Source organism: Oncorhynchus mykiss, chromosome 16, assembly GCF_013265735.2.
Source record: "Oncorhynchus mykiss isolate Arlee chromosome 16, USDA_OmykA_1.1, whole genome shotgun sequence".
Lineage (NCBI taxonomy): Eukaryota > Metazoa > Chordata > Actinopteri > Salmoniformes > Salmonidae > Oncorhynchus > Oncorhynchus mykiss.
The window spans coordinates 14,994,225-15,011,029 of NC_048580.1; the positions used below are offsets into that span (position 1 = coordinate 14,994,225).

General features: G+C 43.0%; 2 protein-coding genes across 2 annotated transcripts in view; one reads left to right on the top strand and one right to left on the bottom strand.

Annotated features, from left to right (window-relative positions):
- Positions 1 to 234: 234 nt before the first annotated feature.
- Positions 235 to 1,057, top strand: atoh1c (atonal bHLH transcription factor 1c). The gene has a single exon (XM_021564849.2). It carries the CDS (start codon positions 291 to 293, stop codon positions 939 to 941), a length of 651 nt encoding a protein of 216 aa, XP_021420524.1. The 5' UTR covers positions 235 to 290; the 3' UTR covers positions 942 to 1,057.
- Positions 1,058 to 1,195: 138 nt separating this feature from the next.
- Positions 1,196 to 16,805, bottom strand: part of LOC110491419 (wings apart-like protein homolog) — a 46,165-nt gene continuing 30,555 nt past the window's right edge. The window contains exons 12-20 of the mRNA XM_036946263.1: positions 15,283 to 15,380; positions 14,796 to 14,872; positions 12,024 to 12,202; positions 11,601 to 11,716; positions 11,334 to 11,498; positions 7,607 to 7,826; positions 7,299 to 7,387; positions 4,129 to 4,224; positions 1,196 to 3,489 (exon numbers count right to left, since the gene is read on the bottom strand). Coding sequence (XP_036802158.1) covers positions 3,424 to 3,489; positions 4,129 to 4,224; positions 7,299 to 7,387; positions 7,607 to 7,826; positions 11,334 to 11,498; positions 11,601 to 11,716; positions 12,024 to 12,202; positions 14,796 to 14,872; positions 15,283 to 15,380 — 1,106 coding nt within the window. The 3' untranslated portion in view covers positions 1,196 to 3,423. The remainder of the gene's footprint in view (positions 3,490 to 4,128; positions 4,225 to 7,298; positions 7,388 to 7,606; positions 7,827 to 11,333; positions 11,499 to 11,600; positions 11,717 to 12,023; positions 12,203 to 14,795; positions 14,873 to 15,282; positions 15,381 to 16,805) is intronic.

Below are 16,805 nucleotides of genomic sequence, written 5' to 3' on the forward strand. Positions count from 1 at the left end.
GCCTGATCGCACTTCTGCCCAGAGCCCAGCCAAGCCCCATGCGCAGAGTGATCACTCAGATGGACCTAATCCACTTTTGATGAACTTGGTTAATAAGACTTCCTGCTGACATTATCAAAGGGATCTAACTCTATTCATTACGCGCACACGACCCTTGCCACGCCCATAGCATCCTCACAAACTCTGGCGTTTGTCAATAAATTCTCCCCTCACACCAGAAACTTTTTTAAGCCACGGGTGTAGAAGTTCAGTTACGTCTGCACTGTTGAATCTATACCCTAGTCAGGACAATGCAACGCCGCAAAAGTCTATTTGCGCCATACATCTCCAGAAACGCAGACACTGTTGTGGATTTGAAAGTGCATCCTATAGACCTGCCACATGGAGCTCTTGTGCAGACCAGTTGGATAGAGGAGAGAGCAGAGCGCAGGAGCGAATGTGACACGTGCGCTATTGGGGAACTCAGATTGCCAGGGCTCGGATACATCGAACAGGACCAGAGCACCATCGACAGAGCGCAAAGGCGGCGGCGCATGGCTGCAAACGCCCGGGAGAGGAGGAGGATGCTCGGCCTCAATGTTGCCTTCGACCGGCTCAGGAGCGTTATCCCTAACCTGGAGAGCGACAAGAAGCTGTCCAAATCAGAGACTCTTCAGATGGCGCAGATATACATATCGACGCTCAGCGACTTGTTGCAGGACAGGCCCTCCGTAGCGGAATTCAGCACCACTGCATTTGAGAGCACGGCGAAGGTGGATACGGCCCCAACCGGAAGGTCAACAATGAACTCCACAGAAGACGCAACTGTAAAGCTACCTGGGCCAGGTACATTCAATATATGTAGAGACAGTGGAAACGTGATGCGCGCGCCTTTCGAAGAACAGAAGACAGAGCTGCGAGGGTTTATGAACCTGTGGGAGAGAACTAGTGGCACAAAATAACTGATTCTATTTGTTTGTGTTTACTAATGTTTTTTTTCTTCATACAAAACATGTTGATTCTTGTTTGAAACCTTATGTAGATTATCTGGCTGAAGTAAAAAAAACATATTTACGCATCAATGTGAGCTTTATCTAAAGGCTTCGGCTTCTTTCGCATGCCTGAAAGTTATAGGGCCAGTTTATGCTCTGTAAAAACGGGCAATAGATTCTTCCAAAACATGATACAAAAATACAAAAAGTATCAGACACCGGTATACTGAAAGTAGCAATTTTTATTCTAGTTAAAATTATATACAGGTAACCAAAGACATTCTTGAAATTGGTACAAAGATCATGTTCCTGCATTTGGCTTTGTATACCTTTTTAATCTGACTTTCAAATAACTGAGAAATGCTGTATAAAATAAAAATAGGGTTGGATTCAGAAAAGTAGTCTACAGTTTCTAATTTCCAATAGGCAATATTTACAAATGTATTTACATTATTCCATTCATTTCCAGATTTGTGAATAAAGCTCTTGTAAACTTTAGAAGTGTTGAAATAGCTTAGAAAGTACTGATGAGGGTGTGTGTCTTAGCACAGCCATGAGAAACAAAACAACACAGAAATACACACCAAATGAGAATAAATGCAACTTTAGAAAATTTAAATCTTAGCCTCAACAACCACAACATCCAAGGTAGGATAAAATGATATTAGTTTTATGGGAGAAATCTATGGGAAACAGCATATGACCAATGCAGTAGCTGACACTGTTCTAAAGCCGATAGCAGTCCTAATCTAGCCTGAAATTAACAAAATTGAGAGCCCCGGTTATGAAACTTAGATGGAGTATGGGTACAGCAACCACTAGAGGCTTGGTTCATGAATAGTCATCTTATCAGTTCTAGTGCTTCATTTTAAAAGTTTGAAATGCTACAAATATGGTAGGCTTCCAGTCCCGTTGATTTATTATGTTGAAATTAACTGAGAAACCTCAATAAAGCAATTGAAACATTGCAGAGAAAAGGGGACTGTTTTTTTATTTATTCAAAAACAGAAGTGTTGCTGGCGAGATTGGAAACCAACAATTTGTGAAATGTTCTACAGCCTTCAATTGGTAGGTGAAGCACTGTGGTCATTCAGACTAACAGAGGCTCTCCCGTCCAAATTCAAAGGCACAAACATCCATACTTTCCTGTTGGCCATAACTAATAATGATGGGGGTAAGACTAAGTTAAATTATGCAGTTCTCGTACGTTAGTGAACACTACAGATGGGGACCATTTCAGGTCTGTCCTCGAAGAGCTAGAATCTCTGATAATATTGATTTGGACAGACCGAGAGGTGAGGGACTGACCAAACTAACAATTCTGTCTCACCCTCACCTCTTTGTGCACATTGAAAGAGAACTCAAATCTATTCGAACTGGACAAACACTGGTTGAATAAACGTCGTTGCCACATCATTTCAACAACAACAAAATGTATGTGATGACGATGAATCAACGTGGAAAACTGATTGGATTTGCAAAAACTCATCAACGTATTTAATCAAATTGTTCACCCAACTTTGAACCTAAATCCAATGACCTAGTGAAATCTTTTTGATTTCACATTAGTTGATAACTCAACCAAATGTAACAGATATCCATTAACGTCTGTGCCTGGTGGGTTCGACACCCCTCACTCAACTACAAAGAGGTTTTTAGAACACAAAAAAGCAGAACAGTCGTGAAAGCAATACAATGGCATCAGTGCAGCGGGTCAATGGGGCTCTGGAGGCTTTCAGCATTTCAAAGAAGGCTGAGAGCTCTGGCTCCTATTCCAGTTCTGTGGGTCACTGCCCAACTCTTTCTATGGATTCAGAGGGGGGAATTCAGGCACTTCGATGACAATTGAAAGTTAACAGAGGAAGAAGGCAGGGAAAGAGCCATCTTTTACAGCAGACAGAAAACAAAACCCAAAACAAAGGAGGAAATTATGTCACAGTCTGGCCCTTCCACAAAAACATGTCGAGGCAGATAGCTGTAATAAGGAGGGGAAATATTGATTTGGAATACAAGGAGTTTTTATATAAATGTACAACCTGAATAGAACAAGTGGGGAAATCAATTAAAGAAAAAAAATCATATTGAATGAATATCAATGAGTCAATCATAAATTATATTTTCACGAGGGAACAGAACAACCCAACGTTGAGAACAAAGTCAAGAATTTAACGGGAGTTTTATTGGATTTACTTCTCTGGTTATTCCAAGCAGACGTCATAATAATAGGAGTGGTGGAATGCTGAAACAGTGCTTCAGGCCTCACGTGTGTGAGGGGAGACCATCACAGTTTGTATAGTGAACGTGGGGATGACAATGATGGGTGGTCGTTATTAGCAGGCTGTGTGGGTGGTCTCTGGGGTAGGGTCCACCCAACTGTCCTGGTCTCTGTGTGAGGCGAGCAGTAAGTCCCCAGTGTGACCAGTGTGGGCCCTTTCTGCAGAGCCAGGCCTCTCTAACAGTGCTCTAGATAGTCAATGACCCGAGAGATGGACTTCTGCCCTGCGGTGCCCACATCACACTATGGAGAGAGAGGGGGGGGGGGGGGGTGAAAGAGAGAGAGAGAAAGCAGAGGTCAGTTACCACACACTGAAGCACTCTCCACACAACATCCCTATTTAAACATAAGGCTACAGGAACCAGAGAGGGATACTACTCATGAGCCTGTACAAGCTCAATGACACAATGAAGAAGCCACAATAAAGACATTTAAAAACAGACATTTTGCCTCCCGAGTGGCACAGTGGTTTAAGGCACTGCATCGCAGTGCTTGAGGCATCACTACAGACCCGTTACGTCCGGGTTAGGGGAGGGTTTGGCTGGCCGAGATTTCCTTGTCCCATCGCACTCTAGCGGCTCCCTGTGGCAAGCTGGGCACATGCAAGTCGACTTTGGTCGCCAGCTGGATGGCGTTTCCTCCGACACATTGGTGCGGCTGGCTTCCGGGTGAAACAAGCAGTGTGTCAAGAAGCAGTGTGGCTTGGCAGGGTCGTGTTTCGGAGGACGCATGGCTCTCGATCTTCGCATCTCCCGAGTGCGTAGGGGAGTTGCAGCAATGGGACAAGACTAACTACAAATTGGATATCACGAAATTGGGGAGAAAAAGTAGTTTTTAAAAAAGTTATAAAAACTGACATTTTTTTTATGTGAGAGAACTTACTGTAAGATTCATGAAATTGAGGAACTTCTTGAGCATTTCTGTCATTATTGAGAAATCTCCTTTGGGCAGGCTTTCCCTCACAGTAGTCACATTCATCTGAAAGAGAAGACTATGAATCAGCATTGAAACCATTGTTAGTTCTACTCATGTCCAATCTCTGATGATATTCAATCACAACAGGCAGATATAGAATGTCAGCGAACAGTAATTCTAGTGATAAACTAATCTCCATGTCCAAATCATCTCTTCGAGGGAAGACGCACCAGAACTGTAGCCACCATAACCAAGGTTAGTCATGCGCAGTGGATTACATGCTGGGTGTCAACGAACGGTGGTGATACAACATGTAGAATCGTTGAGAAAAGAAAATGATGGCCGATGTTCTGTGGTCAGAGGCGCTAGAATGGCCGGTCCACTCAGCCATCCATCTCTCTGATGCGATTCCTCCATTAAAAGCCGTATTCAGTTAGTTTAGGCTAAAACTTAGGAATTCAGTCATTGGAACTTGTCCAGTCCTTCTAGTGTACCCAACTAGTTATTTTGTTTGATATATGTTTTTGTTTTATTACAGATGACAGAGGTAGCGAGTAAAAGTTGGAGGGCGCTGAAAGAACAATGAGCCGGGTTTGGAACCATTCTGGCAGCAGTATGTATTCTACAGGCCGCTAGACCAGCCAGGCCACAGTCATTTTGTTTTAAGACAAAAGTCTTGTTTAAAGTCTGAGGCGTGACCTTTATGAGATAGAACACAGAGCCCTGTCCAGATAAAAGCCACAGCCTGGGACTGGTACAGGTTTATCAGAGAGGGATAACGTCCATGGCACATCAATCACAACCTAGCTGCCCTATGGGAGACTCAGCGAGAGAGAGTCCATTACTGCAGATGTACTGAGCTCTCAAGGCATCATTGGATCACTAATAACATCTTCAAAAGATTAAAGCCAGAATAACATTATCACAGCTTTTATTTTCCTTTTCCACAGTCGGGCCGTGAAACTTTTAAGATGGCAATTTTGAAGGAAACCATTGATGGTCCCTGAGAGAGGCTTTAAAATGACACAGATGACGGATGTTTATTGCAGCCGTTCGAACGAGCCATCGCAGACGAGTCAACTTGTCTAAATGGTGATGTGGGTATTTGAAGTGAACGTTGGGTACATGAGGAAACGACAGTCTAGTTTAACATGCATAATGGGGTGACCTCGGCACTAGCTATGCTGTACACAATGGATTAGTTCGCCTTACCTACGTTAAGATAAATGGCCAAAATGTAATGTACAGTGCATTCAGAAAGTGTTCAGACCCCTTGACTTTTTATTTTCCACATTTCGTGACATTACAGCATTATTCTAAAATTGATTATTTCCACCCTCAATCTACACAATACCCCATAATGACAAAGCAAAAACCGGTTCTAGAAATTTTGGCTAATGTATTACAAGAAAATAAAAATATCACAAGTATTCAGACCCTTTACTCAGTACTTTGTTTAAGCACCTTTGGCAGCGATTATAGCATTGTAGCAAGTCTTCTTGGGTATGACGCTACAAGCTTGGTAAACCTGTATTTGGGGAGTTGGTCCCATTCTTCTCTGCCAATCCTCTCAGGCTCTGTCAGGTTGGATGGGGAGCATCGCTGCACAGCTATTTTCAGGTCTCTCCAGAGATGTTCAATCGGGTTCAAGTCCAGGACACTCTAGGACCTTGAGACTCGTCCTGAAGCAACTCCTGCGTTGTCTTAGCTGTGTGCTCAAGATCGTTGTCCTGTTGGAAGGTGAACTTTCGCCTTAGTCTGAGGTCCTGAGCAGTCTCAAGCAGGTTTTCATCAAGGATATGTGTACTTTGCTCCGTTCATCTTTCCCTCAATCCTGACAAGTCTCCCAGTCCCTGCCACTAAAAAATATCCCCACAGCATGATGCCGTCACCACCATGCTTCACTTTAGGGATGCTGCCAGGTTTCCTCCAGACATGACGCTTGGCATTCAGGCAAAAGAGTTCAATCTTGGTTTCATCAGACCAGAGAATCTTGTTTCTTATGGTCTGAGTCCTTTAGGTGCATTTTGGAAAACTCCAAGCGGGCTGTCATGTGCTTTTTACTGAGGAGTGGCTTCCGTCTGGTCACTCTACCATAAAGGCCTGGTTGGTGGAGTGCTGCAGAGATGGTTGTCCTTCTGGAAGGTTCTCCCATCTCCACAAAGGAACTCTGTCAGTGACCACCAGGTTCTTGGTCACCTCCCTGACCAAGACCCTTCTCCCCCGATTGCTCAGTTTAGCCGGGTGGCCAGCTCTAAGAATAGTCTTGGTGGTTCCAAACTTCTTCCATTTAAGAATGATAGACACCACTATGTTCTTGGGACCTTCAATGCTGCAGACATGTCTTGGTACCCTTCCCCAGATCTGTGCATCGACACAATCCTGTCTGGGACCTCTACGGACAATTCCTTCAACCTCATGGCTTGGTTTTTGCTCTGATATGACCTATATAGACAGGTGTGTCTTTCCAAATCATGTCCAATCAATAGAATTTATCACTGGTAGACTCCAATCAAGTTGTAGAAACATCAGAAGGATGATCACCGGAAACAGGATGCTCACTCATAGCAAAGGGTCTGAATACTTATGTAATTAAGTTTTGTTTTGAATTTTGTATAAATGTATAAAAATGTATACAAACCTGTTTTCAATGTCATTATGGGGTATTGCGTGTAGATTGATGAGGAAAACAAATCATTAAATCCATTTTAGAATAAGGCTCTAAACTTAAAATGTGCAAAAAGGGAAGGGGTCTGAATACTTCCCGAATGCACTGTAAACTGTAGCCTAAAGTCTGCATGTCTAATGAACAAGGCCAAACTAGGTCTATACAACCCATTATGTGATGTGACCTTGTCTCATTGCTTCAACATGAAGTTGCTGCATCGGTTCAGGGTTAAACAGTTGTGTCGAGAACGGATCAATGATTTCACTGTTATTATCGACATTCGTTATGTTTCTTTATTCATCTCTCATCTCGCCTATTGCTTGTGTTTTTATCATTTAAATGATTTTCTGTAAAGTGTGTTCCGGATTTGAACTGCAATTTAAATAACAGTTTATTTGATTATGTAGAGCAGCCATGCCACTCAGAGCTGGCAGTGTGAGTGTCAGGAGTGCAAGGAGAGTGTCCTTACCGGACTCCCCTGACAGAGACAGCCCAGTAGCAGTGCTGTGTAGGAGGCCACTATGCTGTCCTCCATGTGCTTCCCAGCATGCTGAAGAGCTGCAGCAGGAAGGGATGGAGGGAGAAGGGAGAAAGTGTCAGTCACCAAAATATTCATAGAATAACCAATACAACTCCTAACCTATATTCCAAACATGGGTTCCTCCGAATCTCTTTTCAGAGTTACCTAGGTGCCATTATGCATCTATTACATTACACTCGGTTATATTTTATTGACTTATTTTGCGTTTATTTAACCAAGTAGGTCATTGGTAAGACCTTTGGTAAGGTCTATCTCCTCGTTCTCTTCCTCTTTCTTGGCCTTCTCTTTCTCGCTGACGGCATTGGCGTTGTTGTTCTCTGAGGCCACCCATTGGATCTCGCCACCAGACTCCTGCCACTCGCCGCTCTGGTCCAGCTTGGGCTTGGGCACATCATTGATGAAGTCATCAGTCTCCGCCTCTGCCGCTATGGCCGCTTGCTCCCGCTGGAGGAAGAGCTGAGGGCACAAACACAAATCGGGTCAGAAAAGGTCGCACGTACATGTAAATCAGTAATCAACCCACCCATAAAAAAAATCCAATCAAACGTTATTTGTCACATGCACCAAATACAACAGGTGTAGACTTCACCACAAAATACTTACTTACGAGCACTTTCCCAACAATGCAGAGTTAAATAGTTTTTAAAAATGTAGAAAAGGGAAATAGTAACAATAATGAGGCTATATACAGTGGGGCAAAAAAGTATTTAGTCAGCCACCAATTGTGCAAGTTCTCCCACTTAAAAACATGAGAGAGGCGTGTAATTTTCAAAGGTACACTTCAACTATGACAGACAAAATGAGAAAAAAAATCCAGAAAATCACATTGTTCACATTGTTTTTTATGAATTTATTTGCAAATTATGGTGGAAAATAAGCATTTGGTCACCTACAAACAAGCAAGATTTCTGGCTCTCAGACCTGTAACTTCTTCTTTAAGAGGCTCCTCTGTCCTCCACTCGTTACCTGTATTAATGGCACCTGTTTGAACTTGTTATCAGTATAAAAGACACCCGTCCACAACCTCAAACAGTCACACTCCAAACTCTACTATGGCCAAGACCAAAGAGCTGTCAAAGGACACCAGAAACAAAATTGTAGACCTACACCAGGCTGGGAAGACAATCTGCAATAGGTAAGCAGTTTGGTTTGAAGAAATCAACTGTGGGAGCAATTATTAGGAAATGGAAGACATACAAGACCACTGATAATCTCCCTCGATCTGGGGCTCCACGCAAGATCTCACCCCGTGGGGTCAAGATGATCACAAGAACGGTGAGCAAAAATCCCAGAACCACACGTGGGGACCTAGTGAATGACCTGCAGAAAGCTGGGACCAAAGTAACAAAGCCTACCATCAGTAACACACTACGCCGCCAGGGACTCAAATCCTGCAGTGCCAGACGTGTCCCCCTGCTTAAGCCAGTACATGTCCAGGCCCGTCTGAAGTTGGCTAGAGAGCATTTGGATGATCCAGAAGAAGATTGGGAGAATGTCATATGGTCAGATGAAACCAAAATATAACTTTTTGGTAAAAACTAAACTCGTCGTGTTTGGAGGACAAAGAATGTTGAGTTTTATCCAAAGAACACCATACCTACTGTGAAGCATGGGGGTGGAAACATCATGCTTTGGGGCTGTTTTTCTGCAAAGGGACCAGGACGACTGATCCGTGTAAAGGAAAGAATGAATGGGGCCATGTATCGTGAGATTTTGAGTGAAAACCTCCTTCCATCAGCAAGGGCATTGAAGATGAAACGTGGCTGGGTCTTTCAGCATGACAATGATCCCAAACACACATCCCGGTCAACGAAGGAGTGGCTTCGTAAGAAGCATTTCAAGGTCCTGGAGTGGCCTAGCCTGTCTCCAGATCTCAACTCCATAGAAAATCTTTGGAGGGAGTTGAAAGTCTGTGTTGCCCAGCAACAGCCCCAAAACACCACTGCTCTAGAGGAGATCTGCATGGAGGAATGGGCCAAAATACCAGCAACAGTGTGTGAAAACCTTGTGAAGACTTACAGAAAACATTTGACCTCTGTCATTGCCAACAAAGGGTATATAACAAAGTATTGAGAAACTTTTGTTATTGACCAAATACTTATTTTCCACCATAATTTGCAAATAAATTCATAAAAAAATCCTACAATGTGATTTTCTGAATTTTTTTCCCTCATTTTGTCTGTCATAGTTGAAGTGTACCTATGATGAAAATTACAGGCCTCGCCTTTTTAAGTGGGAGAACTTGCACAATTGGTGGCTGACTAAATACTTTTTTGCCCCACTGTACAAGGAGCACCGGTACCAATGTGCAGGGGTACGAGGTAGTTGAGTTAATATGTACATGCGGGTAGGGGTAAAAGTGACTAGGCAATCAGGATAGATAATAAAACAGAGTAGCAGCAGTGTAATGTGAAGAGTGAAATAGTGTGAAAGTGTGTTTGGCGTCAACATGCATGTGTGTGTGAGCGGAAGTAGTCTGTGTGTGTTGGAGTGTCAGTGTAGTATCTGAGCGTGGGTAGAGTTCAGTGAGTGTGCATAGAGCCATTGCAAGAAAGATAAAAAGGGGGTCAAAGCAAATAGTCTATGTAAGGGATAATCAACGAGGGGCTAGGAGTTCTCTGGAAAATAATGAACGGCGTGGAAGGTGTGTTCCACGACGAGCTAGCGGAGTGGAACTGACCTCCCACAGAGATGCATTATTTTCCAGACAACGCAGAGCCCCAAGCTGATTGTCCCTTTTATACCATGGCTATAATTTAACACATTTACTGCTGTTAATGTGTTTATTTTGCAGGTAGACGTGTTCAACATCCACTGAAGTAGCTAGCAAGTTTACTAGATAGGACAGTAGTTGCCTAGACAACCAAAACCAGCACTAGCTATTATGAAAATCTAACTCAACAATGTTTTCAATTTGACTTTTGCTTTTCAAAAGCAGCTCAAAGAGCATAGCCATTGAATTCTACCGTGCAAATAAACCATGTGTTATAGAAATAATGCACGCTCTAGAATGCACATCAAGCCAATCAATATTCAACAATGCCATGGTATAAATCCATTTATAAACTGGGTAGGTCGAGCCCTGAAGGCTGATTGGCTTACAGCCGTGGTATATCAGGGGTATGACAAAACAATATTTGCGTATGTAACCAGTTTATAATAGTAATAAGGCACTCTGGATCTTCCTGTGGCGGTCCTCATGAGAGCCAGTTTCATCGTAGCACAGTTGGTTTTGGCGACTGCACTTAAAGACACTTGAAATGTTCCGGGTAGGGGTAAAAGTGACTAGGCAATCAGGATAGATAATAAAACAGAGTAGCAGCAGTGTAATGTGAAGAGTGAAATAGTGTGAAAGTGTGTTTGGCTGACCATGTCTTAAAGTAATGATGAACCGTCGTTTCTCTTTGCTTATTTGAGCTATTCTTGCCCTAATATGGACTTGGGTCTTTTACCAAATAGGGCTATCTTCAGTATACCACCCCTACCTTGTCACAACACAACTGATTGGCTCAAATGTATTAAGGAAAGAAATTCCACAAATTAACTTTTAACAAGGCACAACTGTTAATTGAAAAGCATTCCAGTTGACTAACGCATGATGCTGGTTGAGAGAATTCCAAGAGTGTGCAAAGCTGTCATCAAGGCCAAGGGTGGCTACTTTGAAGAATCTCAAATATAAAATATATTTTGACTTGTTAACTACATAATTCCAAATGTGTTATTTCATAGTTGTCATGTCTTCACTATTATTCTACAATGTAAGAAAACAGTACAAATAAAGAAAAACCCTTGAATGAGTAGGTGTGTCCAAACTTTTGACTGGTACTGAATATACAACTCCAATAAAATATATTATTCTATATCTATGCCTATGAGATCGCATTATTGCTCATTGAAGTGTAGGAGACCTCAATACGACCTATGAGCCCACAAACACACACACCCTTCAGTTCTCTAACCCACCTGCACCAGGGCAGCGATGGCAGTGAGCGATCCTTCTGTCTTGAGCTCCTCTTTGTCAGCCACCAGGACAGAGTTGAAGGGAGCTCCTCCATCCATCGCCATCTCCACCAGGCAGTAGCGGTTCCTGGCACTGTACTCCACCAGGTTGATCAGCAGGCCCAGCCCCTGGAGAATCATCACACGTCAAATTGAAGAAATACACCCCCCCCCCTCACACGCAAACCGAGCTATACAAACCCCTACAAACCCACACTACACCCCCCTCACCAGTACTCGGATGTCGAACCTCCTCTCCTGAGGAAGGTACTGTGGGACCCGGAGCACACAGTTCAACGATGTCATCATCATGTCCTCCTGCTCGCCTGTCTTGGTGCTTCCCCATTCTACACACACAGGGTAGAACACAGTCACTATGGGGCCTCATCAACAGTTATGTGCATAACACATTTTGGAAGCCGAATTTCTTTAGGGGTCAAATTAAAAAGCATTAACGCACTTCTGTGAATGAGAGGCGAGTGCTGCCCAGTGCCCAAGATGGTGTAGGTATGCTTATGTCCTCAATAACCATAATCATATACGACCACCACAGTGGCATTGGCACCATCTGCTCATTCTGTGTCCAGATGATACTTTGTGAGCCATGGAGTGTGTGTGTCTCTATATTCAAGTGTGTGTGTGCGCACGCCTCACCATTGTCGTGGGTGAGGTTTAGCAGCACGCCGATGATGGCCCTCATGCAGTCCTCCACGGCTTTGCCCACATTGCTGTGGCTGGTGTAGGGCAGGGCGGTGCCCGCCAAACACAGGGCGCTGTTCACTCCCATCTCCCGGCTATAGCGCTGGATCATCTCCTCGCAGTGCCACAGAGCCCTGTCAATACCCCCACACAGGGAAAATGGATTATTCATTAGTTTATGTACCAAGGACCAAGGAAGCACAACAGTATTGAACCAGAGGTAGTCAGCTATATAGCGCACTTCCATTTACGGCCCCTTACGTCCACTCAAGTTTGAAGATTCTCATATTTCAGCATTGAACTTTTAGCCTTCTGATGTTGTGCTGGGAGATAATAGTCTTAATATTTGATGGGAGGATTGTTTGGCTGACAGACTGGACTGAAAGGGTCTGGAAGACAGCTCTGGAGGGACTTGATACTGAATTAAACACTACCACAACGGCAGTGTGTGTCTGGCAAATAAGCTTCAACGATTTCTTCAGGGCAACAATTCTTCCTATTGGGTTTTTGTATTATTCAGACAACGCGGGAAAAGCTAGTGCTTGTAAACCAATGAAAAACTGGTATGAAATTATTTGAATGCAGTAACACACGTTTACGTTGTGTCTCTTTACACATACAGTGGGGTCCGAAATGATAGATTAAGATGATTGATTAAGATGATTAAGATGAGCCATAATGACAATTCAAATAATGAGCTATATTACATGCAAAAAAAGGGGGACATTTTGTATACTAATACAATTGCCTAGATAGAGTTGAGAGAATTTAAAAAAATGTTTTTTAATTTTTTTTTAAAGGTATTGGGTCAAAATTAGACACCCCTACATATTCTCATCAACTAGTCAAATGTTTTGTATTTGATGTCATATTCCTAGCACCCAATGACTGCATCAAGCTTGTGACTCCACAAACTTGTTGGATGCATTTGCAGTTAGTTTTGGTTGTGTGTCAGATTATTTTGTGCCAAATAGAAATGGTAAATTTGTCATTTTTGAGTAACTTATTGTAAATAAGAATAGAATCTTTCTTGTGGATGCTGCCATGATTACAGATAATCCTGAACGATTGGTGAATAATGATGATTGAGCAAGAGGGTCAAAGACCATTACCCGCCAGAAACGCTAACCTCTCACCATTACCAATAACGGGAGGGTTAGCATGACTTGGTGGTATCATCTTTCACCCTCTAATTTCCTCATGCATAATTCTTCACGATTCATTCAGGATTATCCGTAATGGTAGCATTCACATTAAATGTAGAAGAGTTTAGAAACATTCCATTCTTATTTACAATAAAAGTGACTACAAAATGACAATACAAAATGTATAACCAAAATTAACTGCAAATGCATCCAACAAGTTTGTAGAGTCACAAGATTGATGTATTCAATGCATGCTGGGAATATGGCATCAAATACTAAAAATGTTTGAGAACTTTAACAAATCTGAACAATTGTATTAGCATACAATATAGCTCAGTATATTTGGGGGTATATATTTATTTTCAATAGTCATTATTGCTCATCTTTATTAAGGGTGTCAATTTCGGACTCCACTTTAGACATACGCCTACACCATTAGGAAGACAGCATCCCCGACAATACATTTTAAAAAAGGCAGTGCGAAGCGGGAGAGAACGAAGGGTGAATTTAACCATAACAAAAGGTTAGCAACAGACGTGCATGACTGCAGCATGGCTAACCAGCAGCAAAACAGCTTCATGCAAAATAAAAACAATAATGAGATTTGAAATAATGGGGGATCATCCGTTAAGGCAGAGAGGAGAGCAAAGGCAGAGTTAATATATTATCTGGCGGAGGGGGCTGTTAATGAGGGCCTCTGCGCTGCTGTGTACTGCTGTGTGGCTCGACCCCTCCGATTTCTCCCCCCGTAATAGAATTAGCGCGGCCGGCTGAATGCGGCTAATGAAGCTGCTGTGTGCGATGTCAGAGCGGCTCTTTGTTGACCCAGTCGGAGAAGCCTCCTGGCTGGGGGTGCAAGGGGTGACGCAGGGGTTAGGAACCTGAGCAGAGCGACCAAGGCCCTGGCTGCAGGCAACGAACCCTGCCCGGGACAGGGCTAATTCAGGTATAAAGACAGAACAGTGGCTGTGGTGGGACGAGGGGTGGAGGGGTTGGGGCACTGGAACGATTGGGGGGTGGCTGAACCATACAAGGGGAGAGTGGGGGTATTGAAAGGGAGATGGTAGGTAAGGCAAACGTATACGGGGCAGAGTTAGCTTTACAGACCGGCATAGGAGCAGGACGAGGGGGGAATGCCGTGATTGACTATGTCAAAACAGAACCCAACACACAGCATAATGAAAACTGACATTTCCCAATACAGCTGCATACAGACACTTTTGTACATTAATTACTCTTGTAACACAATGTAGTGTCAGTGAGGAGTCCGGTGCATTTCTGTAGCCAAAGAAGACTGAATTGTGTGGGTGTTAGTGGCCCACTATATGGCATGCATCCAAAATGGCACCCTATTCCTTATAATGCGCATCAACTTTTGACCAGGGCCCCTATGTAGGGAACAAGATGACCCCTCAACCTCATGACCAGGGGCCCTATGTAGGGAACAGGATGACCCCTCAACCTCAATGAGATGCTGTCTGGCGATACAGGTGATAAATGCAATACACAGTCTGGAGCTTAATGCACAACACACAATGTGTGTGTGTGTGTGTGTGTGTGCGCATCCATACAGGCCACTTACTTGGCTGAAGAGCAGATAAGCTGGGAGTCCTTATAAGCGATCAGGTAGCCCTGGTTCTCTGGGTTGTGAACAGTTACCTGCACAGAGCAACAACAGAGTTACAGAGTAAATACAACACTTTATCTCAAATCAAGTGAATGCATTACTGCACACAGAGTCCCTTCTAGAAGACTCCCACTGGATTCACTGACTGAGTTGATCAATAAGCGCAGGCTTAGTGCCAGGTTTGCACGCACACACACACACACACTAATCTAGCCTCAGCAGACCTGCAATCTAAACCTTCACTCTGTACTCGGGCTGAGATTGAAACCGAGCACAACTGTAGGCTTAGGAGGCATGAGCAGCTGTTACTAAGATCAATATTTTCCATGGATACTTTATAAATGACATTAAATAAGATCTAGGAAGCGCTATGAGCGGGGCCCCGATTAGGAATCCAGCCTTCTGGTGGCCAGAAGTGTTGTCCATTAGTATGTGTACTCACGCTCTCCAACACCCGTAGACACCTCTCAGCTCCCCACAGTGACGCCATCAGCTTCTCCTCATCATCCTCGTGGCGCAGGTTCTCCACACATTCTTTTACTGCAGAAACAAGGAAAGTTGGTTCAACCACAACCACCTAAATCAGGTAAGAGTTGGACCAAAACAATGGAAAGGCCACGTCATGCCCACGTCCGCCCTTGGAGGACAGATCCAACATCCCCTCATTGCCTGCCATCAAAATGTGCCTACATTTAGGCTATTCTTTATTAGTGATTTAAAAAAAAACATCAATATTATTTGATGATATCATAGCAATACCGTAACTCAATGTTCAAAAATTTGCTAAGTTGCATTAGCTAGTGCCAGTCGGTTGTGCCTGCGCCAAAACACCGGTATTTATCATCCTATAGCTTGTTCTCCATCTTTTTAAATAGTGAGCCAACATGTTTTCAGCACTTTTATTTCCATGACTGACCAAAATGAAATTTCTCCTGCCCTCTCATCTCTGCAGCATACACAGTGAGCAATATGTTTGGAACATCGAATCGCAACACATATAGAATCGTGTGAATCTCAATACATATCGGCATCGAAGTATGGTAATAATATATTGTGAAGTCCTTGTCAACTCCCGGCTCCATTGTTTATATGTGTAATTCACATTACGTTGGGGTAAAAATCTGACTATAATGCTGGTATGGATGGCTCAGTCTCCATAGCAACGGCTCCGCTTGGGCTGCTCTGTTCAATGAAGAGACATAAGAGAGCAGTTAACGACTTGTCACTCAAAACTCAATGAACATTTTCTGTGAAATAATTTCCCTCTACATTTCACAAGGTTGAAGCACTTCTTGCATCATGTTCTGATCTTAATGAGACATGAAGATATCACTTAACCAGAGCAACTTGAACAGACCCTACCCGGCCCTAACCTGCTGTATAATGTCGGGGTCCGTTGGGCTCGGGGAGCAGAGCTCTAATGTCAACCCCAATACGTTCATGTCATCGCCACCAATCAACTGCATTACACCTAAGGAGGACTTCAAATACCACCAACGATTTCCAGTGGTGTAAAGTACTTAAGTAAAAAATGACTACTTAAGTTGTTTTTTGGGGTACCTGTACTTTATATTTGAAAATGTTACTTCACCAAATTCCTAAAGAAAATAATATACCTTTTACTCCATACATTTTCCCGACACCCAAAAGTATGTTACATTTTGAATGCTTAGCAGGACAGGAAAATGGTTCAATCCACGCATTTATCAAGAGAACGTCCCTGGTCATCCCTTTTGCCTCTAATCTGACAGACAAGATTTTGGAGTGCGCCCCTGGCTATCCAAAAAAATTAAATTGCTTAATGTAAGAAATTTGAAATTATTTACAATTTTATTTTTGATACTTAAGAATAATTAAACACAAATCATTTCACTTTAGTAATATTGAGTCATTTTCTAATAAAAGGTATCTTTACTTTAAGTATGATAATTGGGTACTTTTTCCACCACTGCCGATGTCTATATC

What these genes read in the sequence shown, in the direction of transcription:
- atoh1c (XM_021564849.2), top strand. Translation starts at nt 291, where the DNA reads ATGCAACGCCGCAAAAGTCTATTTGCGCCATACATCTCCAGAAACGCA.